The 27,245-nt window shown below is 44.6% G+C and overlaps 1 protein-coding gene across 1 annotated transcript in view; it reads right to left on the bottom strand.

Annotated features, from left to right (window-relative positions):
- The window catches only part of zc3h3 (zinc finger CCCH-type containing 3), a 69,538-nt gene extending 43,422 nt beyond the window's left edge, over positions 1–26,116 (bottom strand). The window contains exons 1-3 of the mRNA XM_084011553.1: positions 26,053–26,116; positions 24,015–25,419; positions 23,748–23,920 (exon numbers count right to left, since the gene is read on the bottom strand). Coding sequence (XP_083867679.1) covers positions 23,748–23,920; positions 24,015–25,419; positions 26,053–26,098 — 1,624 coding nt within the window. The 5' untranslated portion in view covers positions 26,099–26,116. The remainder of the gene's footprint in view (positions 1–23,747; positions 23,921–24,014; positions 25,420–26,052) is intronic.
- Positions 26,117–27,245: the final 1,129 nt, after the last annotated feature.

The raw sequence follows: 27,245 nt of genomic DNA, 5'->3' as shown, positions 1-27,245 counted from the left end.
AAACAGAGCTGCCTTCAGAGAAAGTGTGTAAGTGTGATGACAGACAGACGGCTTCACATGAATCAATAACGCCTGTGTACGCGTCACGACCATATTAGCCTGCACGTTAGACACCAGAGTAGTATTAAATTTAACAATTATTTCTGTATGCTGGACACCACTCTCTTCAGAGGAGAACTCTGGGGCACCATGAGTGTATGAGGACGGAGAGTTGACAAAGCCTGACAGGCTGATGGTGGTGTGGGGCCACCTACTGACACAGGAGGCCCCTGGTGCATGCCACCAGCTGTCAGCCAGTGTGGTGGTGATGTCACTACAGAGAGGCGTGTGTGTTGTGGGAAGGAGAGTGGTGGTGGTGGTCGTGATGATTGGGAAGGGGGGGGGGGGGGGCAGCTCCTGGCTTGTGGCCTCGTCCATCATCGCAGTGGAGTCATCAGCTGTAACATACACCAGCTGGGGGATTCTTCCACTCCACCGCACACAGGCAGACCCTCACACAGGCAGACCCTCACACAGGCAGACCCTCACACAGGCAGACCCTCACACAGGCAGACCCACATACAGGCAAACCCTCACACAGGCAGACCCTCACACAGCCAACCCCTCACACAGGCAGACCCTCATACAGGCAGACCCTCACACAGGCAGACCCTCACACAGGCAGACCCTCACACAGGCAGACCCACATACAGGCAAACCCTCACACAGGCAGACCCTCACACAGCCAACCCCTCACACAGGCAGACCCTCATACAGGCAGACCCTCACACAGGCAGACCCACATACAGGCAGACCCTCACACAGGCAGACCCTCACACAGGCAGACCCACATACAGGCAGACCCGCATACAGGCAGACCCGCATACAGGCAGGCCCGCATACAGGCAGACCCTCATGTAGGCAGACCCTCATGTAGGCAGACCCTCATACAGGTAGACCCTCATGTAGGCAGACCCTCATACAGGCAGACCCTCATGTAGACAGACCCTCATACAGGCAAACCCTCATGTAGGCAGACCCTCATACAGGCAAACCCTCATACAGGCAGACCCTCATACAGGCAGACCCTCATAGAGGCAGACCCTCATGTAGGCAGACCCTCATACAGGCAGACCCTCATACAGGCAGACCCTCATGTAGGCAGACCGTCATACAGGCACACCCTCATACAGGCAGACCCTCATACAGGCAGACCCTCATGTAGGCAGACCCTCATACAGGCAAACCCTCATACAGGCAGACCCTCATGTAGGCAGACCCTCATACAGGCAGACCCTCATACAGGCAAACCCTCATGTAGGCAGACCCTCATACAGGCAGACCCTCATGTAGGCAAACCCTCATACAGGCAGACCCTCATGTAGGCAGACCCTCATACAGGCAGACCCTCATGTAGGCAGACCCTCATGTAGGCAGACCCTCATACAGGCAGACCCTCATGTAGGCAGACCCTCATACAGGCAGACCCTCATGTAGGCAGACCCTCATACATGCTGGTGGGTCGTTACAATAGCAGTGGTATAAAGCCTTAATGATTTGTATAGCTTTCAATCCAGAATTAACAAATCTTACAAACAAAAAACAGCTAGAAATAACAAGAAGCGTGAGACAGAAATCTAAAGACAACACCATTTTAGAAGTCAATGAAAGTCTTCACAAAAAAAATATTGGAGAAATGATTCGAGAAGATTTGAGCCAGCGTGCAGAAGAACTGGTTATCAGTGGAAATTCTTAATACTCGAGCCAACACTATAGCTGTGTTTTGGAAATAGTTATGTTTACATTTGTATGTGTTTACGTGTGAAACAAATGAGAGACAACATTTTCTTCAGAGATGTTAAAGTGACTTTGTGATTCCTACGGTCAGCGTGGTGCCGGCGGGCGCTTAATAGTGGTCTGGACGACTTTGGGTGTCTGAGCGCCCAGCAATGCTAGGTTTTAGTGGTGGTCATTTCCAACAAATCTGGCTAGCTATTTCCTCCTGCTTCCAGTCTTATGTAGAGCCTGACCGATTTATCGGCGGGCTGATATTATCGGCCGATATTAGGCATTTTCCAAGCTATCGGCATTGGCATTTATAATGGCCGATAAATTAATATTTTAAAAATAAAATAAAAACGGACGAAACACCCTTATAGAACTTAACAGAATTTGTCTCCAGTCTTGTTCGAAGTTATATTTATGAAGCTTACCAAGTCTTTAATACTGGTAACTTTGTGTTTGGTTGTTGTTGTTATTGTGTTTTTGTTCAAAGGACTTTAAGTTTTATATCTTAAGTTTGTATTTTTATACATTTTATTTATCAGAACTTTAACATTTTGATGTTACTCTTTTCCGTTGTGACAATAAAATAAACAAGTTTTTTTTGTTATGTTCTGTTACGCATTTCTGAAATAAAAAAAATATATATATCGGCCGATATATCGGAATTCTAAATCAACAAACATTTGTATCGGTATCGGCCTTCAAGATCCTTTATCGGTCGCGCTCTAGTCTTATGCTAAGCTAAGCTAATCGCTTCTTGGCGTTACCTTCATACTTAACACGAGGGGAGTATGGATCTTCTCATTGAGCTGATGGGAGAATGACAAAAAAAGATTTTTTTATATTTTGAATATTCATTTGGTACTTAGGCCACACATGACCATGTTTAACCATGATGACATGATCTATTTTCTTTACTATGATGTGTTATTAAGTTGATAATATTTAAAAAAAAAATATTTAAAAAACAATATAATTAAATGATGAAATAATCTCCACATGTTAAGAGCATGTTCCACATCTAAGTATTTTTCCAATTGTTGAATAATATGCAAGGAGACCTGACAACAACATCCTTGATGAATAATTCAATGATAATAGCCCCAATGTATGTTTTTCCAGAGGAGCCTTACGCTCCTGTAGCCATAAAGTACACCAATAACGTAAATAAGACATGATGAAAACATGCATCTCCTGTGAACTCAACCTTGACCCTGACCCCGACCCTGAGAGCTGACAACATACGTAGCAGTGATCAGGAATCCCTCAGGTTGTGGTCCCTCCCCAAGATTTCATGTGTCCCACACAGTTGTGTTGGGTCAAAGGGATGACTGTGGCTGTCAATCAACAGATCCCATTAGACCATCAGGAGGAACAGCCCGGGGCTTCGTCCACTTAAGGCCTGCTGCCATTATTACACAGCTCATATGTGCTACAGAGAGTGTGTGTATGTGTGTTGGCCGGTAAGCGGGTCTCATAAAACCGGTTCCAAGTGTGACTTGGGCACTTCAAGGTTAAGTGAGTGCATCCTTAAGGGCCGCCACAGGATACCACAAGGGATGTGAACCTCTGACCTGAGCGCTTCACGTCAAAACCCTCAAGCAAGGCAGCTTCCTAGGAGCAGAGAGACAGACAGGGAGCGACCCGAAGGAAACCTGGACCAGGTCTGCAGACCTTTAATAGAATGTGTCCATTTGTGTATGTTTTATTGACTAAGACTGAGGGGTCTTTACAAGGTCAGACATGTCAGTGATGTTAATCTCAAACTATATACAAAATTAGGGATGGGACAGAATATGGATACATCAACATATTGTTGGTTGTAATGTTGTTGATACACTGACGCAAAATATTGATATTCTGACTGAAACGTGGAAGAGTTCTGAACGGCCATGTTGGGTGTTGTTGTTGCACCCAGAAATAGTTTGTGTCTTGGAGGTCATAGTTGACGACATGAACACAGAAATACAGAGAAAGCCGAGCTGGTTTAATCAATCTCCATGTCACCGCACACACAGAGGGAGCCGCGGTGGCTGGGTGGTGTGGATTTAAACCAGCACTGAGGTTCTGGTTGCTGTTGATTCTTCTGGTCCAGTGAGTGATGGACCCCAGTCAGCCGGCCCCTCAACTCCTGTTTCAGCCAGTGAGTGAGAGACAAGGAGGTGATGTACAAGCCGCGGGGGGACTCGCAAGGATCAGGAACATGTTGGAGTGGTAAGATAGAAGTGAGGCCGAGCACGGGTCGAAGAGAAGGGGGGCGCGAGTGTCGAAAAGAGAACCACACCAACAGGACAAAGGTTAGAAGGAGTACTGAGATGTTCTTTACACTCTTTCAGGGGAAAGGTTGGACTCCGATCCAGCTGCCTCAAACAGGATTCCTGCCAATGCTTTGCCTTTCTTGTGTGTTCGTCCTATCCCATTGTGTGTCCAATCTAGTACACAATGTGCAGGAAAAGCTTCCGTAAAGGGCTTTGGAGGATGCAAGTGTAAGTCCTGGTCTCCACAGACACCGGTCTTTACATTTCAGATGTCTGTGTTGGTAAAAACCAGTTTGTTTTTCTCGTACACTTCACATTACTTACTCATGCACTCTGATCAGCTCTTTTTATTGGTCCCTGTAGCCTGTAAGGAAATAGGGAAGAGCTTTTATGTTTACAGCTTATTTTGATTGGATGTACCTGTACACAGTCGATTGCTGTCCTCGTCAGCTTTATTTAAGAATGTATTCTCATCTTAAACCCCAATTGATTGTTGGGTTTATTGCTTGATGGCTTTCATTTATTCTGTTTCTTCATGTGGCAATCCTGTGGTTGTCTGCTTGTTTCAAGCACTTTGATTTCATTTGTGTTGACTGTTTGTATATATATATATATATATATATATATATATATATATATATATATATATATATATATATATACTGTATCTGACAGTATCAGGATGAGAAAGTGCCTGTAACTGTGGAAGTTTGCGTGTCCAATCACTGGGTATAGATTTACAGAAGACCCTTAGCAAGGACACTGATAGTTGGCCTTTGAGTCTCCATGTAATGAAGAGGGCCTGCTGGAGTAGAGGACTTGTGTCTAATAGTTCATGCTGGCCCTCGGCCATTGTCAGCTCAGTACCAGGGGGGCAGGGCTACTGACATGGCACTGCATTTACCGGGCTGAAAAGTGAGGGTTCAGGGGCTAAAGGTCAGGAGGGAGAAAGGGGGACGACGGGGTGATGAGGGACAGTCAAGTTACTGTCAGCTTGGGCGCTAATTTGGTGAGGGCGGGGGGCCAAGAGGCTTCCAGCCACCTTTCTGATCCAGTAGAAGACCAGCAGGTCCTCTTAAGAAGACAGGCTGCCCCTCCGACCACGTCCAACTTTCTCTTCTTCATCCACCAGTCATTTCTGCTCAAACCAAACGCTCCTTTCTCTAGACTGGATGGTGGACCAGTTCTGTAGCAACACCGCGATGTTACTCTGCGTGTCTACATGTGTCCTGAGCTCTGTGTGCCCTTCTCTGGTGTAGCATCCTCATACCACGGTGGCATTCTGGGTGCAGCTGCCAGGTCCTAATTGGTCCCTTTGGGTCGGGGATGAGCTGGCAGCGGCCCGCTAAATTGCTGATCCCAACCGGGAGGAGCAGCATCTGCTCGGAGCGGACACCGCTGCTGAACCGCTGGCGTGGTGCGTTCACAAACCGTACACAGCGGCATATGTAGGAATAAAGGTCCTTCAAAGTCACCGCAGCTGAAAGCCTGACACTCTGAAAGTAGACTCAAGTCTTATATTATGGTTGTAGGCTTTGATTTCTAATGAACATATCAAATTACTGAAGCGAAAAAGTAGATCAAAATGAACAAAAACATTATTTGACGACAGAAAGTGCAGTGGATAGAAAGTTAACAGTACCAAATAGAAGTGGTTTACATCATCTGAAAGCCGGGAAGCCGGAGATGAATTTAAGATACATCTCAGCACTGAGTGCCAAGATGTTCTAGTCATAAATCAGAAATAAAAAGGAATTAATGAATTAACATAAAATAAAAGGTGTAGACGGGCTTAGAAGTATTTGATGGCCATTAACATGCTCTATTGTGTCTCAGAAGTTGTTGCAGCAATTTTGACACCATTTATTGCACAGATTTGGTGCTAGATTGAACCATTTGACCTCTCCAGAGTTGATAAAAAGGTTTTGTTTTGTCTTTAAAAATCCCTCCACAAACCCACACAACGAGAACATCATTAGACAACGAGAACGAGAGGAGCTCCAGGCAACAATGATACATCCTTGGGGGCCGGATCGCTCAGGGGAGTCCGAGGCCCTTTCTGCATGTCGTCCCCGCCTCCTCCTTTCACTCTCACCCTTTCTGCATGTGTTTCCAACATCATGCATACTGCTGTTTGGATGGAATTAGCTTAAGGGGCCAATAGACTGCACGTCACCGGACCGGCCCTTTAAGCCGGCCTATTCTTCATTATTTTTGGCAGAAATTAAAAGTTGTTTTTAGAGTCCTATCAGATGGATTCTGTTGCCAAAAGAATGATCACCCACTTCTTTCATTCATGTCTTGTGGTTTCTTTTCTAAAATATCTTTTAGATGTGAATATTGGTATGTATGATTACCTGTAAATGTGCAGTGACTTTGTATAGAATATCCTACAGAACCAATAGGAGATTAGGGTCTGTCTTTGTTTCTTGTTTGTTTGCATATTTATGTTTATCCTGTCTATTTCTATTTTCAGAATTAGATGTTTGAACTGGGATGGGTATATTATAAAAGGGCACAACATTACCTTGTTGTTTTCCTCACTTTACTAAGTTGCACCGCGTTTAATCTCTGTTTAAACACAAGAGTTTACATTGTTAATGGGGACTATTGGGCAATCAGTCCAGCATTAGTGTCATTGAACAAGACGGTCAATGATATCAGTGCCTCTCCACAGAGACAGAGTGAAGTATTTAACAGCTAAGCCCCCCGAAGACAGGGCACAAATCACACACACACACACACACACACACACACACACACACACACACACACACACACACACACACACACACACACACACACACACACACACACACACACACACACACACACACACACACACACACACACACACACACACACACAGACAGGAGACAAATGAACCATTTCCCACAGAGCGATTCACAAGGGAGCAGGGGACAGTAAATGATCAATATGGCTTTCTTCAGGAGCGCCCACACAGTATTTTCCCCCCATTTAGATACATTTACCACCAGTGTGAAGCAGATAAACACACACTAAGCAGTGCACACAGTCTACAGACTAAACCCTACAGTCTTGTGGACCCCCGTGAGGACAGGTGGATCCTGTAGGGTCCCGTGTAACTCAGAAAGTCTCACTGCTCGTGATGCTCTTGTTGCCGTTTCTTTTAACTCCTCTTTCACTCTGCAGCTACAATGACAGGAGACAAACTAGCTATTTCCCCCAGAGCAACTCACCAGGGACAGCAGAAAATGAACTGCCCCAGATCAATACTGCACTCTCTCTTCAGGCCCTCTCTGCTCCACAGCAGTGCCCCCCCCCCAACAAAGGAACAAGTTTTCAGAGTGGCTGTTTGCATGCATTAATCTGAAAAGTGTTCATCAGAAAATATGTATTTCAAACCACAAGTGAGAATCGTGGACACTTGAAGATGCAGCTATCCATGGAAGAATATTCCTGCTGTTGCTCTTCATCACAGACGTGGAGGTCAAGCTGCCGCACGCCGCTTTAGTACGCTGCAACTCAACGTTGCTGCTGCAACTCAACGACACTGCTGCAACTCAATGCCGCTGCTTCTAGGAATAAAACCAATTTACCTGGAGCAACATGCCAACAGATAGAAACATCCCCTTTAGCCAGGTGTGTAGTTATACATTGTTGCGCCAACATGTTTGATTAAACCTCGTCTGTTACTGTTGAAGTATTGCATGATGGTGTTTTGCTGTTACTTCTATCTCTTTATTTTGAGAAAGTCACAGATAAAAATAAACTGAAAAGAAATCAGTGACTGAAACAAAACGAGCAGAATGGCCAAAATCTTCCACTCGTCTGTCTTTGAGTATCCAAAAAAGTGCTATATAAGTCCTAGGAATTGTTAACTATTAACCTAGGAACTATTATTATAAAAAACAGTGATGCACCGATCCAACATTTTGAGTCCTGATTCCAAAAAATGATTCTGTGCTTTGGAGTACAGATCAGATACCAGTGTTCAGTTACTAAGCTGTAGACTCTGTGTGGAAGTGACGGGATTCATCTTTTATGCGTACGGCGAGATCAGTCTCGACTTAAAACGTTGCTTTCTAATTTTAAAAATAAATACATTAAAGGCAGAGTAGGTCATTTGGAAAAACCACAGAGACTTTGACTTTGAACACATCATCGAACCAAAAAAGTCCTGCCCCCTTCGTTCATACCTCTGTTCAAAGCCGCTCCCTAGGGCTGGGCGATATATCGAGTTTTTTAAATATATCGATATATTTTCAAACACGATATAAGGATCAGACAATATTGTTGCATTAAAATAACGTTATAAGTTTCTTTTGTGGAGCCGCCAGTTCACCTATTTCTCCTCTCCCCGTGTTTGTCCCTCACACAACCCTCTTCCTCTCTGTGAAACCAATAGCAGCCCCTCCCCTACCCGCTCACTCACACACAAGTCCTGCATGCAGCAACAACATGGCAGACAGAGTATGGCTTGATGTGGTTTTCAAAGTAACAACACAGAGAACATGACTGAAACTTTACTGACGAGTCGCGTCAGCACATAATTCTACTCGGCCTGCATCAGAGCTTATGAGCACAAGCAAGTATTATTATACAAGTACCGGCCCGGTTTCCGCTCCGGTACCGCTCACACCACGAGGCCCCAAGCCCAACCCAGAATCCATCTGTCCTACACACTCATCAACAGTATTTTCACAGGGTTTTCAATTTGGAGCTGAACGTAGCCTGCAGGCAGCTCAAGATAGGAGAAGGTCAACGGAAACTTTAAATGTAATATTATTATTATGTATTGTTATGTAAAAAGTAAGTACATGTTGATATTGTGCAGTCACTTTAATAAAAGTGCCTTTGCTACATTTGGCACGTTAATTTGACTTGGAACTAACTTTGTTTTTGTTATTTTTTTATGGGAAAAAATATCGAGATACAGTACATATCGAGTATGGCCATTCAGCTAAAAAATATCAAGATATGATTGGTGGTCGATATCGCCCAGCCCTACCGCTCCCCCAGAACGCCAAACAAGTATTTTCTCAAGCTCAACTTTTTCGATTGGACAGGATTTTACAGTCCTGCCACAGCCACAGATGACTTACATTTGTTTTATGTCGGCGGATTTAATATATTTTCATTGCTATGTTACGAGGATGTCAAGTAACAGAATGTTTTTCTGAATAGAATCACCTAGTCAACCTTTAACTGAATTGTTATATATTGTTAAAATAGTCTACTGTGCACCAGCAACTTGGTAAAAAAGCTTGATAATTGAGGTTGTGTTCTACGTTGCTGCTGCCTCCCATCAACACATTGGCTTTGCAGATATTGCAAGTAGCCGTAGAACTTGTTTGACATGTTTGTTGTTCGTTCCCTCAGGTATACTGATGCATGACTTAGTATGTATACATGAAATAAACATAAACATAGAATTAAAATGAATCGATCTGCCTCATTGTCACAGATGGCTGATCTATTAACTGTAAACTGTACATATTATAAGCTGTATACATGGCTGCATATGTATATATAGTGTCTTTTTTCATTTATATTTTTTGTAGACATTTATTCATGTTCATGACTACAGTACTTTGTTTACTGTTTTACTCTTTATTGTACCAAGGCAAATTCCCTGTATGTGAAAAAGTACTTTTTCACATACAGTGTATGTATGTGAAAGTACTCCTTTCTGATTCTGATTCTTCTGATTCCAGCTTTGAGTCAGTGTCGGCCTGATATCAGAATGGGATCAAATTAATACAAGTTAAGTGTCACACTGGATTCTGAAAAAAATGTTGGCAAATGATTTAAGACTCCAACACAAAAGCAAATCTTTGGAAATATTTCATGCATATTCATCAAATGAAGAGTGAACAGGGGCAGAATTTCAGCACCCGCTCAGGTTGCTGAGCCAGCAGAGAGCCCCCTCTGCAGCTCACTGGCAGGAATGCAACAGTAGGATCTACTGGTGCTCATGCATGTATGTGTGTGTGCGTGTGCATGTGTGTGTGTGTGTGCGCATGTGTGCGTGTGTGTGTGTGTGTGAGAGAGAGAGAGAGTCCTGAGTGTGTGTCAGGTGTACAGCCAGACGTACACCTGACCCACTCACGGGTGAGTATAAATAGTACTGACCCTGGGTTTTCCTGCCAGGTCTTTGCTGACCCGATGTGATGGAATCGGGACCTACCGGGTTCTCTGAGCTCAGTGCTGCAGCCGACTGCAGTGTCTGTGGGATCAGAGTCAAACCGGTATCACAGCCAGCAGACTCCAACCACCGATACCCAACCACCAGCCAGACCTTAAATTAGGAAGACCAACTAATCATCAAAACATCATTAAATTATTAGATTTTAGGATATGAGTTTTACTTTTGTTCAGCTATGTAGTGCTGAAACAATTAGTTGATTAAAGTGCATCAGAAACCAATCATCAGAGAATCAATCAGCAAAAGCTTACATGACAGATCAATTCAGAGTAATTTGAAAGTTTTCACTTTCTAAATTGTGAGGATATGCCTTATCCTCAGAGGGTCACATGATCCCAGCTGGCAGCAGATGAGACTGACCGCACCCTGGACTTTTGACAAACAGCTGGTGGGTTTCAACCATGAACCATCTTGCTGTGAGTCAAAAGTAGCTACTGGCTACATTTAATTGGTTAAATGGAGAGCTTTTGGCAGAAGTCTCAGACAGAAATAAATACATTAGCATAAGCTTTAGGTAGCTTCTTTTGGGGACCAGTTCACATGCATGGACACTTCTTGTCCCAAATGTCCACGAATCATGTATATGTATGTATGTATGTGAATAAACTCACCTAAACATCGCGCATTGAATAAAAAATTGGTTAAAAAAAAAGCTTACTAGCAGAATGTAGCACAATGTAGTGGAGTAAAAGTAGCATTTCTTCTTCACAAATATACTCAAGTAGTTTGCATTAAAACTACTTACAAGTACAATTTATCCAAAAAGTTACTTAAGTAAAATTGCCCGTAGGTGTGAATGTGAGGGTGAATGGTTGTTTGTCTCTACATGTTGGCCCTGTGATAGACTGGCGACCTGTCCAGGTGTAACCTGCCTTCGCCCAATGATAGCTGGGATCGGCTCCAGTCCCCCCTCGACCCTGAATGCAGGACAAGCGGTAGACAATGGATGGATGGATGGAAGTTACTTAAGTAAATGTAACGGAATAAATATGCATAACTACCTACCTACCTGGAACTGGCCCACAGCTACAAAAACGTCAAAACGTTTGATTGCTACATTTAGTCGGGAATCCTGTATTTTATTTTTGAACAATAATTAATAGTATTTTAAAGCCTTCAGAGTCTTTTCCTTCAGTTAAAGTTATGTCTTGCTGTGCTGAATTAAAAATATAATCGTCGCTGAAGAAATTGCCATGAAAAACTGGCAGGTTCAATGTCAGTCCATTTGATCAGCATGCAGGGTCAAAGTTTTTAGCCTCTGTTACAACACCAACGATTATCAACAAATCCTTCATCATAATTTTGGCCTGTAGTGTCAGTTATTAATATCACAGCTGAAGCTCATAGTCTGAGCTCTCCAACAACCCGTCAGCCCCCGTCCCCATCATCCTTACCAAACCCGCTCGCCATACCAAAAAGGTCAACCTCCACGGCCACAAATGCCAACAGTGCTAATATCAACTCAATGACAGTCACGTTGAAGTCCCCGTGCTGCTGTAAATCATAGGAGCCATTTCAAAACAGAGGAGGTGAACCACAGCACAAAGAGGTGAGCCACGGCACGAGAAGCTGAGCTACGGCATGAGGAGGTGAGCCACAGCACGAGGAGGTGAGCCACAGCGCGAGGAGGTGAACCACAGCGTGAGGAGGTGAGCCACAGCGCGAGGAGGTGAGCCACAGCGCGAGGAGGTGAACCACGGCACGAGAAGCTGAACCACAGCGCGAGGAGGTGAGCCACAGGGCGAGGTGAGCCACAGCACGAGGAGGTGAGTCACAGCACGAGGAGGTGAGCCACAGCACGAGGAGGTGAGCCACAGCACGAGGAGGTGAGCCACAGCACGAGGAGGTGAGCCACAGCACGAGGAGGTGAGCTACAGCACAAGGAGGTTAGCCCCAGTACGAGGAGGTGAGCTACAGCACGAGGAGGTGAGCCACAGCACAAGGAGGTGAGCTACAGCACAAGGAGTTGAGCTACAGCACAAGGAGGTGAGCCCCAGTACGAGGAGGTGAGCTACAGCACAATGAGGTGAACCACAGCACAAGGAGGTGAGCCACAACACACTGCGATCATGGTACATACGTCAGATAGACTCAAGACACTCAGATAAACACAAACACACATCCCCCAACAAGCACACAGCCGAGGACTCAATTACTCTGCTTCTGTTTAGAGCAAATCTCACTAATTAAATAGCTTAAGCATTAATTATTCAACCAGAGAGAGAGAGAGAGAGAGAGAGAGAGAGAGAGACCCTTGGCGAGGGGGGAGGGGAGAGCATGGGAATGGTGATGGAGGGGGCTATAAAACAATCCACACCCGGCGCGGCTAATCAATACAGCCCTGCTGGAATTAGCAGTTATCTTAAAGCGCTTTAACAAGACCGTGCTGACTGACAAACACAAACAATCATCCATTATTAAATACCAAACACAACGGAGGCCCTGTGTGTGGGGGAGGTGGGTGTTTGTGTGTGTGTGTGTGGGGGGGGACATCATTCCACTTTATTACAACTTGGATCATATTTTGGTAGTTTTGGCCATCATTTACACACATTGCACTCACCAAAGGAGGTCTCTAATGTCTCAAGTCCCTTGGAATAAAGTGCAATTGGACCAGAGATATGAGCTGTTTATGTCCAAGCATTCTGTTTATCTTCATCACTTTATTTAAAGAGATGTAGAGTTTTATTAGAGAAACACTACGATTTACAGTCTGCGTTATTATGCGAGTACTAAGATCTCATGAGGCTATTTTTACCACTTGAAGGTTTATGAGTCAAGCATTGCATTTTCAATAGCGTGAGGGAGTTCACTACCTTGGTTAACCAAATCAAAAATCAATGACTACTGCACAGCGCTGAAACTCGAGATCTTACTCAATTCATCACTCAGCCGATCAACAGACAAATGAGCAGCAACTATTTTAATAATCAATCAGTCATTTTTCAAACATTTCAACATTACCTTGGTTTCAACATCTCATTGGTGAAGATTTGCTGCTTTTCATTGTCTTATGTGATAATAAACTGAAAATATTTAGGTTTTTGACTGTTTGTTGGACAATCTGAATCCAACTAACAGCGGTTTTTACTACTTTCTAATGTTTTACAGAACAAACAGTTCATTCTAAACTGAGGCACTCAAAAGGATCCACATTCATCCAGAAGAGGAACATATATTAGATCAACATAGAATTATCACCAACCAGTCAAACTGTTGTAACAAATGGAATTATCCTTTTTTGGAAGAAGAGAGAGAAGCTGACAACAGCAATCTATCATTCAGTTTACACCTGTCCATCCTGTCTCTGCTGTGGAATTTGACCCACATTTATTCCCAACACCGACAACATTATTCCTAATGGTTAAATCCGGGGGACACCTAGAGGGAGGTTATGGTGGGCTTAAGAAGTCTACCCTCTGTCTGCAAGCAGGGGGGTCAGGGACGTAAGGGAAACGTTTGGGAACTGAGCTCAGAGGTTTGCATGCCGATCATGACTGGAGACAGGCGAATACCCAGTGGGCCGAGAGTGGACCAAACTTAACTTTCCCCAAGGGACGGACAAAGACGCAAAGCAGAGAAAGTAAAGGAGGTACTTAGATAGGAGTAAAAGGAGTAGTAGGGACTTGTGCGGGGGTAGTAGAGTGTAGAGCGTCACTGAATATCTCAACAGGACCAGAATAGACTTGGGGGGTTCGGGTGTCCAGGCCGGTATGACTGAAATGGAAAGTTGGAATGGCTGAAAAAAAAAAAGCCAAGATGACAAAGGGTCAGGTTTCTCCTCTCTCAGGATGGAGAGCCAGGTGGAGCAGGTGGGAGTGGGAGGGGCATAAAGACAGAAAGATAGAGATAAAGAAGATAAGAATATGGTCATAAAACCTGAGTACTGAGTTCAAAGGGATGATCAGGGATGACATGACCACACAAAACTCACTAGCATTACAGGAATATGGGTCCTGGCCCCGACTTGGCTCCCCCACCATACTGAGACCCGCAGCCAAGACATTAATTAGGGGGATACGTTTAATCCCTGGAGAGGGTGGGAAATACAGAGTGGTGGGGGGCTCAGCAACCAGAGCCATTTGTTAAAATGAGGCTGCAGATAGACAACCAGAAAGAAGAACACTGTAGAGAGAAATGATTGAGAATACGTACATATTGAGTGAGTGAGTGAGTGAGTGAGTGAGTGAGTGAGTGAGTGAGTGAGTGAGTGAGTGAGTGAGTGTGTGTGTGTGTGTGTGTGTGTGTGTGTGTGTGTGTGGGGGGCACTGATCCCAAAATGTGGTCAACAAAGTAAGAGGATCACACTACAGGCAGTTTTGGCAGAGAAAGTATGGCAGCGTGATACATTAACATAACATTGCATCACGATATGAGAGTATTTTATAATATTATTACTTGAAGGACAGGGACTTCTTTGTGTCTAGACAGACAGACAGACAGACAGACAGACAGACAGACAGACAGACAGCACTCACACTAGGGCCAGTTGATCTGTACCGTGCCAGGAAACGATTACGATAATGGTGTTTTTTAGCCTTTTCCCCTTGAATACAGTGTTTCCCCTACAATGTTCCAGGCCTGGTGGCCCACCTTTCCTATGGAGCCTCAAATCTGTCGGGTTTCACCGATGTACTATAACCGTTACAACGAAATCAAAGTATTTGTACTTTTACTTTCTGAAAAAAGTATCAGTGCATCCCTCCCAAATATCTATTCGGAAATCAATAATCATTTGCGGGAGCCTCTGCAAGGTTTCCCTTCTATTTATGCAATGAATACATAAACTTAAAAAGTCATCCTCCATGTTAAATTTTTGAAAGGAACAAAATATGAGTTGGACAACCAGCAGCAAGTTTTAATATCAGTGAACGTCTCTATAAAAATTAAGGTATTAAAATTGACAACCAGTCCCTGGGATTGTTTAAAAAAATATGCCGGTGGCACAAAAAGGGTTGGGAAAGTCTGACCTAAAGAATATATCAGGGATTAAAGGAATTATGACTCAGCAGGATTTGGAAAAATGTGTCCATGCTTTTATCTTCAGCAGGCTCGACTACTGTAACGGTGTCTTTACAGGTCTCCCTAAAAAGTCCATCAGACAGCTGCAGTTCATTCAGAATGCTGCTGCTCGAGTCCTTATTAAGACCAGAAAAGTGGATCACATTACTCCGGTTCTCAGGTCTTTACACCAGATTCCTGTCTGTCAAAGAATTGACTTTAAAATACTACTGCCGGTTTCCAAAGCACTGAATGGTTTAGGACCAAAATACATTTCTGATCTTCTGCTTAGCTACGAACCATCCAGACCTCTCAGATGGTCTGGGACAGTTCTGCTCTGTGTCCCCAGAGTCAGAACCAAACATGGAGTTTTAATGCACCACATGTCTGGAAAAAACTCCCAGGAAACTGCAGGTTTCTCAAATCTCAGCTGTTTGAAATCAAGACTGAAGACTTTTCTGTTTGCTGCTGCCTTTCAGTAAACAACATTAAATAATTCCTTATATTGCACTGGAACGTCTATTCCTTTGATATTCTTGCACTTTGCAAGACCTTGTTGTTAAAAGGTGCTGTACAAATAAATGTGCCTTGCCTAATCTCCTTCATCAGGGTTTCGTGGATGTTGTTTGATGAGACTCGATTGACAGTGGGACACAGAAACAGGTGACATCGCTTTTTATTCCCCAACTGAGTCCTGACCACTTTTAACTAAGAGATAAAAGTGGAAGAAAGAATTATTGTTATTTTATTAGATAAAAAATATTAGATTTTGACATAAAAATGTGAATAATAAAGTTCTAGTCCTATTCAATGTGAAAAGTGTCCTCAGATAACTTCTGTTGTTATAAGACACTTTAAATAAAATTGAATTGAATAAAATTGAATTTGTATTTTATTGGGCATATAAAGATTGGATTATGTGATGAAAAGAACAATTTATACACAACCTCAATCCTGAAAATCCTCAACAGGACCCTGAAGTAAAAACGCCCACGTTAACAGCGATGCCCAGACCACCTCTGCTCTGTTTGTTACGACCAACCAGTGAGCAACCCTCCAACCCATCAGTCAGTGTGTGTGTGTGTGTGTGTGTGTGTGTGTGTGTGTGTGTGTGTGTGTGTGTGTGTGCACGCAACATAATTAACATGCCAAGCGCTACTGAGACTCTGCTCGTCTTCCCACGTCAGCGGCGAACGCCCAGTGATTATTGTGGTAACACGTCAGTGTGTGCAGACATATGGAGGAGAGCTGGGGGGGATAGGGTTACTGTGGTGGGGTCGGGAGTACAGCATCTCAGCGATACCAGCCTGCTCTCCAGCTGACAAAAGGGGAAGATTGAGCTCCTACTGGCTCTTACTTTCCCCTCCCTGTTACCAGAATACACACAAGTCCAGACCCACACAGGACCATCCACATTAATTAACTGTTTGGATGGAGCTCCGTGACTGTTGGGTTTGGTGTATTCTGATGACTTTTTATGATCTTAATCGTTACTTCAACTGAATAAATGACACACCACAGTCCAGAAAGATGAGGAACTGTATATTGCCTGTTTCAATAAGTCGGATTGTGGTCAGAGTTCATATTCCTACAGCTAAAGATGGCGACACCCCCGACCCAGCCAAGCCATTCACCGAGCCATGTGTTCTCAAATAATTAGTGGCTCTGCATGTCCCCTGTTAGGTTTCTGATTTATCCAGACAGCCTGGCACATGGGCCACTCCTCTGGATACCAAGAAAACATTTACCTCCTTAACTGGGAACGAGTCAGTCGTGTCAGGCAAAGGTTTATGGACTCAATAGTATTGATGACACATTTCAACACATGCCGCTTACACCTCCCCCCCAACACACACACACACACACACACACACACACACACACACACACACACACACACACACACACACACACACACACACACACACACACACACACACACACACACACACACACACACACACACACACACACACACACGATTGAGTTTCATCAAAATAACACAGAAGACTGTTGCAACATCTAGAAGAAGTCTAAGACTGTTATTCCTTAAGGACAATATATGAAACCTTTGAAGGAATGTTTGACTCGTTAGGCGTTATCCAGTCATGTGACCAGGCTGAATGAGTTTACACAAAGCCAGTGAGATCTCAAATGAGTCTTTAATTATGGCCAGTTGACAGTTTGATGAGTGTGTGGAAGGAGGAGGGGTCCTCCAAAGCAGATGGGTGGGAGCTACTCATGTGAACGTACTGTAGGTACGGGGGTCCGATCACCGGCTCCCTGGGTCCTGAGAGGTTAATCAAAATGCCAAATGTTACAGTGCACCATGGCAGAGAGCTATACTCAGCCCGTCCTGCACAAGACACCCTCCAACATGAGAAACTGAATCATTCACGCAACCGAATAGCCAGACTGTTTATAGCAGGCACATAGACAAATGCATGCAGAGGCCAACTCTACTTCTTCTGAATTAAACAACCAACTCACACAGTTTTGTCTACAGCATCATGCTAATGGAACAATCCTGGATGGGTGACTTGTTTGCATGTGTGTGGGCGCACGTGTCCTGTAGACCGTGTGTGTATGTGTGTGTGTGTTATAGAGAGAGAGACTAATGGTGACAGATATAAAGTGAAAGGAAGAGACAGAGACACAGACAGAGGGAGGACAGAGGTCCACCTGTTTGACACAGAGAGCCTGAGAAAGTGCAGAGGAATGAGCAGAATGCCAGTGTGTGCGTGGCTGGGTGTGTGTGTGTGTGTGTGTGTGTGTGTGTGTGTGGATAAGGTTAAGGTCCACACAGTGTAAATGTGTGTGTATGTTGTCCAACTGATAATACGATGAGAGCACAGAAGAATGGCATTCAGAGAACGGTATGTAGAAAAGCAGCTGATGGGACAATCGTACATATCAGCAACACACACACACACAAACTATTAAAATCATTTGACCAATAAAAAGTTCATAGAAAGAGCAGCATGCACATACATTATATATAGAGTGTCCAGTATGAACATGAGCAACACCAGCTGTGTGCAAACAAACAAACAAACAAACAAGAGTTAATGTCCAAATGTCGTCTTAAAGCTACTTCTGCTCGTGAGCATGTGTATGTGAGTGCATGTGTTTATGTGTGTGTGTGTGTGTGTGTGTGTGTGTGTGTGTGTGTGTGTGTGTGTGTGTGTGCGTGTGTGTGTGTGTCGGTGAGAGGAGAGCGCTGTGTGAAGGAAAAGTGGGAGGAACTAGAGAAAGTGTGAACCAGAGAGTGATGCAGAGAAACAAACAGAAATAAACCTGTGTGTGTGTGTTTGAGTGTGTGTGTGTGGGTAGGCGTGCATGTGCATGTGTGTTTTGCATGTGTGTCTATGAGTGTGGGTATGTGTGTGTGCGCGTGTACATGTGCTTGTGTGTGTGTAGATGTGTGTGTGCGCATGTGTGTGTGTGTGTGTGTGTGTGTACATGTGTGCATGTGTGTGTGTGTGTGCGTGTACATGTGCTTGTGTGTGTGTACATGTGTGTATGCGCATGTGTGTGTGTGTGTGTGTACATGTGTGCATGTGTGTGTGTGTGTGTGAAGGAAAACTGGGAGAAACTGGAGAAAGTGTGAACCAGAGAGTGATGCAGAGAAACAAACAGAAATAAACGTCTGTGTGTGTGTGTGTGTGTGTGTGTGTGTGTGTGTGTGTGTGTGTGTGTGTGTGTGTGTGTGTGTGTGTGTGTGTGTGTGTGTGTGTGTGTGTGTGTTATTTAATTGCATCTCTACACACTAACATACAAGTGGGTAAGGTTCAACAACTTCAGCATACGAATGATAAACTCCTGATAGGTCAGCAGTGTGAGACACAGCAGTGGCCTCCCTCACGAGTGGAGGTGCAACAACTAGCTACATGACAAGTTGCCAGATGCTCTCAGTGTGCGTTGTTCTAAACACAACATCACTGCTGTCTTGTGTTTTAGAGAAGCTGCAAATTACTTCAAATGGACGTCGCTTTTAAAGCAGGCAAATCAACATTTTCTTCAAATCGTGGCACACACACACTGCTTGCACTTCTTACAGCACAGTGAAATGCTTGTTGTTTGTTGATAGCACTTCAGTGTTTGCATGTGTGCAACATACAGGGGAGAGAGACAGCACATGTGATTTATGGCTGCAATAAAAGGGATCACTCAAGGCACGGTAACGGGATCCCTGGAAGAGGAGGGACGATTAGTTTGCTACTGTAAGAGAACCACTTCTCCTACAACACCCAACCAATCTGACACCTGTGTGTGTGTGTGTGTGTGTGTGTGTGTGTGTGTGTGTGTGTGTGTGTGTGTGTGTGTGTGTGTGTGTGTGTGTGTGTGTGTGTGTGTGTGTGTTTAAAGAAGTACACAAACAGGGAAGGAGCTAAGCAGTAAAACTAGGAGCCAATGGATGGATCCACTTCTAAGTCAACAGTAACACCAGAGAGTTGTAGCTCCACTGATCTGACGCTGCACAGCCCTGCATTCACAACAAGTGATCTGAGAGTAGATCAGCAACACAACAGGTCCAATTCCTGTTTTAAAGAAAATAACGTTCTATACTGTCTACTACATCCTGACAGTAGTACATGAGAGTGTAATCAGTGAAAAGAAAACCCTCGTTCACCTCCTCTTCGTACTGCTGGTGGCATTTGCAAGAGTCTACTGCCCCCAAAGGAGAACGACCAATCAGAGCGTCGAGGAGTCTCTAGTTGTCAATCAGTGCTCATGATGCTCAATTACTCTGATCAGACTGTCGAACCAGGCAGCGCTGACTGATTGAATCAAGTTATTTCACAACATTTGAGGTGAGAAACACAAAACAGTAAAAGACTGTTCATATCCTATCAGCGTTGCAGAGTTGGATCGGCGTTTAAGAGCTTCACAAGCAGGATGTAGACAGTTTGAGCAAATGGAGAAAGTTATTTATAACTTTAATAAGTTCATTTTATTAAAGTTACCAACTGGAGCTTTACAGAGTCAGTCATTCTGGACAGTGAAGACACATTGGTGCTCCCTCTACCTGCACATCGTTCATTCATTATAATCAATAGCACCATCATCAACAATGTTACATGTATTTCCAAAAACGCTATGTGTGCATTTTAATGGACGGTAATGCAATTCTCCCCCTCATGTACAATGTCATTTAACGTTAATATTACGTATCCTAGAAGCGTGAGCATTAATAAGCTGGTCTATCAGATGTGAGGATGTTTCTGTCTCATACGATCAACCCCACATGTGTTCTCACCTGCAGTTCTGGGGAAACATTGGCAGCATATTCACTATGTTCTGATTGAAAATCAGCGTTATTTGTAGCCAACAGTTACAACTTGCTACGTCGTGTCACAGCTTGTGAAAGATCACTGATGATAATGTTTCTAAATTAGCTAAATTAGTTCAGTTCCAACCCAGAATGAGATTGTAGAGAAAATGTCTGTAGTCTGCAAAGTGATCTGCAGTCCTGGACTTAAAAAGTCAGCAGGCATATTAGCAGACAGACAGGAGACAGGGAGAGGGAGACTGGAGGAGGGATGGGGAGGGAGGAGACAGGGAGAGGGAGACTGGAGGAGGGATGGGGAGGGAGGAGACAGGGAGAGGGAGACTGGAGGAGGGATGGGGAGGGAGGAGACAGGGAGAGGGAGACTGGAGGAGGGATGGGGAGGGAGGAGACAGGGAGAGGGAGACTGGAGGAGGGATGGGGAGGGAGGAGACAGGGAGAGGGAGACTGGAGGAGGGATGGGGAGGGAGGAGACAGGGAGAGGGAGACTGGAGGAGGGATGGGGAGGGAGGAGACAGGGAGAGGGAGACTGGAGGAGGGATGGGGAGGGAGGAGACAGGGAGAGGGAGACTGGAGGAGAGGAACCAGGATGAGAGAGAGACCTGAAACCCTCTGGAAGCGTCACATGAGGCCTGAAGCCGCACGCCTCAGCACTCTTCCTCCCCGTGTTCAGTCCTCTGACATTTATCTGCTTTATTAGATTATCTGGACTACACACACACACACACACACACACAGATATATATATATATATATATATATATATATATATATATATATATATATATATATATATATATACACATCCACAAATACACACACACACACACTCACATATATATACACTCTCTCACACACACACACACACACACACACACACACACACACACACACACACACACACACACACACACACACACACACACACACACACACACACACACACACACACACACACACACACACACACACACTGGATTCATTACAGCCTAACTGCTTACTCCGGTTTATGCCCTCTTTAAATTAAACCTCAGATAAGCGAACAGCCGGCCAACGTGGAGGGGACGGGCTAAAGCTGCCCATTGAGGAGGAAATTAAGAAACATTGTTTGTGAGTATATTATCATGCATGTGTGAGTGGTCATAAGGTTGGTTTTAACGGGCTCATCTATAGGGACTCTGCTTCCCATCATTAGTAATTCAATTTGCTCTTTATTAGCAGCTCTTATCAGAGCAACAGACGGCAGAGAGCAGCTTTCCTCACTCCATCTCCCTCTGCACTCGCCCCTCTCCACCTTCCCTGTGTCCCTGATCCTCAGAGCCCAGCTTTAATTAGAGATGCTTGTGTTCCTGCTGGAGGCTATTCGGGGTCCCCACATGACATCAAATACACGGAGAAATGATGACGAGGAAGGGAAGTGGGAGAGGATGTAGGCGGTGTGAGAAAGCACACAGTAAAAAGTTAAAGAAGCAGAAAAAGAGAGGCAGACTGATGGACGCAGAGCCATGGGGACGAATAAACCCTAATGTTAATAGTGATGGCTTTTCTAATGTCTCCTGACTTCATTGAGTATGGGAGATTACACCAAGATGGGCATGAGGCGTGTAGGGTACCGGCAGAATGACCGGAGGGGTTGGAGGGCCAAGGGGAGGGGGAGGGGGGGAAGGGAGGGTGGGAGGGAGGGAGTGGGGCTGTAAAAACAATGATTGCTTTCCATCAGGTTAGGCCTATATTCTACAGTTCGTTAAAACAATCCAATTTGCAAAAGGATAATTATGCATTAGCTCCTTTTTATCTACTGGAGGAGAGCGGTGCCAGGGCTTGATAGCAGCGCCGCCGCCTGCCTCCACCTCTGCAAATTACCCGCTATCGGCACTTGTTCGCCATCACGGCTGAATTGGGCAATCAATTAACCTCCCCCTCCTCCTTTGGGTGTGCGCCTGTAAGCCTCCTAGTGACAGCCAGACACACAAAGCTCCTACAAAGACTGCATGGATGGGAGCTCCTGCCCTCTACTGGAGATAGCTGGAATAGCTGCTGTCAGAGCCACAGCTGAATTACTAAAAAAAAATACAAGAACAAAGCCGGCAGAGGGAAAAACATGTATGCAGAAAAAAAACTTCATATTTGAATGTGGTTATTTGCTTTTTTGTTCAGAATTACAAGTAGCAGTGTCATTTAAAAACCTCAGGTTGACTGACCCGTCAGCACATGGACGACATCATCAGCACTAAATGGTCAAATACAGTGATTTCTTGTAAATGAACAGAAACCGTGTCCTATGGCAATATGCAGTGGTACTATATTCTACTAGTATGTGGTAGTGGCACTGAAGGGAGACGTGATGCCAAAAGCAGAAGGAAAATTCAGTCAATAAAAAGCAACAAGCTATGAAAGAAAATGCCAAACTGTGAGAATGGACAGAAACAGGACTTTGCTGAAACATGGTGATGTTTTAAAAGATGGCAGAGGTTGACGGAGAGTTCATGTATGAGCAGTGAGAGAGAAAAGGATGATCACTGAATCTGTGTTGTCCTTGGTTTTAAGATTAATGCCAAATCACACACAGACGGACCAGGTGACGTCTGCGTTGTCATGGAGTCCAGCTCAACACAAACACATGTGGAGTTCAAGTGCCAGTGGAAATCTCACCAGCTGGGCTTTCAGGAAACAGTGTGTCATTTCAATTTGGGAAAGACATTTTTATCTAAATAGAATAGAGATAGAAGTTTGACAGAATAGCTTGTCACTTCTTCCATTAGAACACTTACATTTACCAACGATATACTCTTTACAGGAGCCTCTCAATGGTGCTGCAGCTAGGAGTCCAGGCACAAAGCAGATGTCTGACTAATTGTTACTAATTTGGTCGATAGAGATGTAAGCTCTTTGAATTCTTCGTGGACAGTTGGTGAGTTATTGGCTAAAACAAGTTGTCATAGCACCACCAAATGGCCGTATGGTGTAATTCTCATCAACTGATTAAAGTAGTGGGTGGGATTTCAAAGCTGTCTCCACAGTTAAGCTGCTGTCTTTTGGTTGCTGAGAGCCACGCATTTCCAACCAAGACCACAGAAAATACAGTTGTGCCATATCTACCAGATTAGAGAAGTTCCCTGTCCCTCATGTAATCTTATTATCTATTGCTGAACACAACAGCTCATTAAGAGGAATCAGACACATCACAGAGCTGAGCAGAACAATCCTCAAACACACTATGTCGTCTGAAGCGTGAGCTTCTTACCTGTCCTTGAAGAGGTGGGAGAGAGCCGCCTCAACTTGTGTCGACCAAAAGACACCAGCTCCCTGGAGGGGGTCCTCTTCGCTCCTATAGGACTCCTGGTCAAGTTATAGATCCGACTCCGTGGGGAGTACCTTACTGATGGTGGGCTGGTCCCCTTCTCTGATGCCCCTCCACTGTGGTTACAGCACAGAAGAAAAGTGTAATGAGTAATACACCAGACAGTTACACTAGAAAGAAGACATAGTGTGAGAGAGGATCATCACTTACCTACTAGCAGACTTCCTGATGATTTTCATCCTGCTGCGGAGCTTGAAGCTTCCAGGGGAGGAAGACGGCATGAGGTAAGGGCGTTGGGTTACAGATGGGGAAACAACAATTCCTCCTTTCGCTCCTTTGCTGCTTTTTTCTGACGTCCAATGGAAGGCAGACCTACGACGGGCCCCTGTTGCCCCTCCTGCCACTGCCACAGAGGTGCTCTGACCTCCAGCCTTCCAGCGGTAACGACTACTCAGTGAGGAGTTGGGAGAGGAGCCCACAATTCCCTTTTTCTTGCTAGCAGAGGAAGTGGAGGATGCTCTGAGTTTCTTGGTAGCGTCTCCCTTCTCCAGAGCTTTCTGGGAAAGAGTCGGTGGTTTTGGCGACAGTGACTTTCGAGGTGTTTTAGCTTGGGCTCCAGCAGAGGAGGACACCCACTTGTACTTGGAGGTCTTGGGGGCGACATGGACCGAGCTTAGCTTTCGAGGTAACTTCTTTGCAGGCGTTCTCTTGATTGTGATTAAGAGGGAGCTTCCAGGGGCAACTCCAGCTTTTGAGACCGACGTTGAGGCAGCGGTCACAGCTTTGCCTGTGGGAGAAGAAATGGAGCTAGCTTGTTTAGGCTTCACTCCGCCCACATTCTGGCTCTTTACCCAGGTAAACTTGGATTTTTTCAAAAGAGACGCACTGACTCGGTCCTGGCTGTGAGACGTAGGCTTGAGTGAAGGTTGGGTTGATACATTGGACAGAGCCAGGAGAGGTGGTACCGTATTATCAGTCGTCTTAGGAATAGTCGGTTTAGAACAGTGCTCAGTGCTGGTTTTGTCTGTTGGGGTAGCTTTGATCGGTGCTGCAGGGATGCTCTGCAGACTGCTCACGGTGTTGGCCACACCTGAAGACGGCACCTCTGAAGAACCGATGACTTTCTTCCCTGGCAGGACAACATGCCTGCTTCCAGTCCCCGCCTGCAGGTCGTCAGTCCGCCTGGGAAGCGCTTCATGTTGCACACTAGTGCATCCTCTTGTATCTTCATGCTGAGACACACCTGCTCCAGTTTTCCTAACAGTTTCTGTGTTTCTTTTCTCTGCTGCAAGTCCCTCCCTCTTCTGTTGAGGGATCCCTGATGATGGAGTAGCAGTGGTGGATCCTCGGCTGTCCTCTCTGCTGAGGGAACTAGACTGATGAACAGTGGAGGAAGTAGAAGCAGAGGGTTGGGGGTTCTTGTTGTTCAGGGAGTACGTTTTCCTCCAGCTTCCACGGCTCTGAGGAGCATACCGCCCCCCTCTGGAGCTGTGAGGATGGGCCACATATGTGCTGTGACCTCTGTCTCTGGCTGATGGTGGAGCTTCTGGGCGCCTATGCTCTTCTCTGGCAAACGGGGCGTTGCCGTGGACACTCTTATGGTCGTTGATGAGATCTGGGAATTTGGAAATAGGCGTTATTTAGCTTCATCCAGAGTGGTGAACAATAATAAGAAACAGGCACATGTAACAGAGTTGCTTTACCCAACAAAACACTTCCCTTTTAGGCATTTAGCTGGTTTGAAAATTAAAGGAGTGACTCTGTGGTGGTCTGAACAGAAAGAGTCCGTTACTCTGTGATCCACACAAGTGGCAACACTTCTTCAGTGGAGAGATTTAAGCAGCTGCTTCCATACAGGGCACATACCTGTCTGATAACAATGAATATGGATGAACCCGTAATGTTAACGTTGGTTAAATAACTGCAAGTCTGCGGGTTTCGTTTATCGTTATGCTTTGCAGTTGAAACATTAGCATAGCTAACCTGTTGACGCAGAAACAGTGAACTAGTTATTAACTAATATAATATACAAGCTAACTACCGCTACGTGTCTCTGCTGACGTCATGAAGGGATATAAATACAGCAACGTATTAGAGATGTGTAAGTTTAACTGGAGGCAACGGTGTTTAAATACGTAACGTTTCTTAAAACCAACCACAGGCTGACGCGACAGCTCTCGGTTTGAAGGACACGGCCACTAAATGACTGTTCTAATCCGCAAACAGACAAACAAACCGGCAGATTTACTTTGTAGAAGTTCAATCTGTCTCTTCAGTGCTTCTCTCTCGTCCATGTTTACAACTGAAACGTGTCGTCACCAAAGTGCGACGAAATCTTCTTCTTTTAACGGCGGTTGGCAAACAAGGCGCATTACCGCCACCTACTGGATTGGAGTGTGGCTCAGTAGATTCGGCTCGTTGGAGGTGAGCTTTTTTTTTTTTTTTATATATATAGTAGATAGTACAAAGTTTACGAAATGTCCTACAAAAGTATTTAATATGCAAAAGATACAGATGATAACAACATTGCCAGGGGTAGTCTATATTATGCAAGGATATTCAGAGAGGACCATACATAGGTAATTTTGGCCTCTCCTGTTGCCCAAGATCTGTCCTTTGCCCAATTAAATGTCAAGTCAAGTCAAGTCACAATTTATTTATAAAGCACATTTAAAACAACCTCAGTTGACCAAAGTGCTGTACAGTTGCAAAAGCACAACAGAGTTAATTACAACACTACAACAAACAATTAAAACAACTAAAACAACACAAGGGATAATAGTCAATTTAAAACAAGTTTAGATTAAAAAGAGAGTAAAAGAGAGAGAGAGAGAGAGAGGGAAAGTAAGAGAGAGAGAGCCAAGATTGCTTGCTTTAGCTGGGAGTGAACGCCAAGGAGAAAAGATACGTTTTTAGGAGTGTTTTAAAATGTTCAACAGACTGTGCAGCTCTAACATGGAGAGGTAGGCTGTTCCACAGCTTAGGAGCCACAACTAAGAAGGCTCTATCTCCACGAGTGGAGAGTCTGGACCTGGGTACTGCCAGGAGCAGCTGGTTGGATGACCTTGGTGCCCTAGCATTGGTGTGTAGCTGTAAAAGCTCATATAAATAAGGTGGTGCTAGACCATTTATACATTTAAAAGCAATTACTAGAATTTTAAACTGAATTCTAAAATGAATAGGCAGCCAGTGCAAAGATGCAAGGACAGGAGTAATGTGCTCGTGTTTTTTCTTTCCAGTCAGCAGGCGGGCAGCCGCATTTTGAACAACCTGCAAGCGGCGCAGTGCTTTCTGGTGAAGGCCAACAAACAACGAATTACAATAATCTAAACGAGATGTAATAAAGGTGTGAATTAATCTCTCAAATATATTTCTTGGGAGATAGAATTTTGCTTTTGCCAACAGCCTTAGTTGGAAAAAGCTTGTCTTGGCTATATCTGT

Source organism: Eutrigla gurnardus (genome assembly GCF_963514095.1).
Source record: "Eutrigla gurnardus genome assembly, chromosome: 6".
In the NCBI taxonomy this organism is placed as follows: Eukaryota; Metazoa; Chordata; class Actinopteri; order Perciformes; family Triglidae; genus Eutrigla; species Eutrigla gurnardus.
The sequence above is the reverse complement of the archived record's forward strand: the minus strand, read 5'-3'. Positions and strand labels throughout refer to the sequence as shown.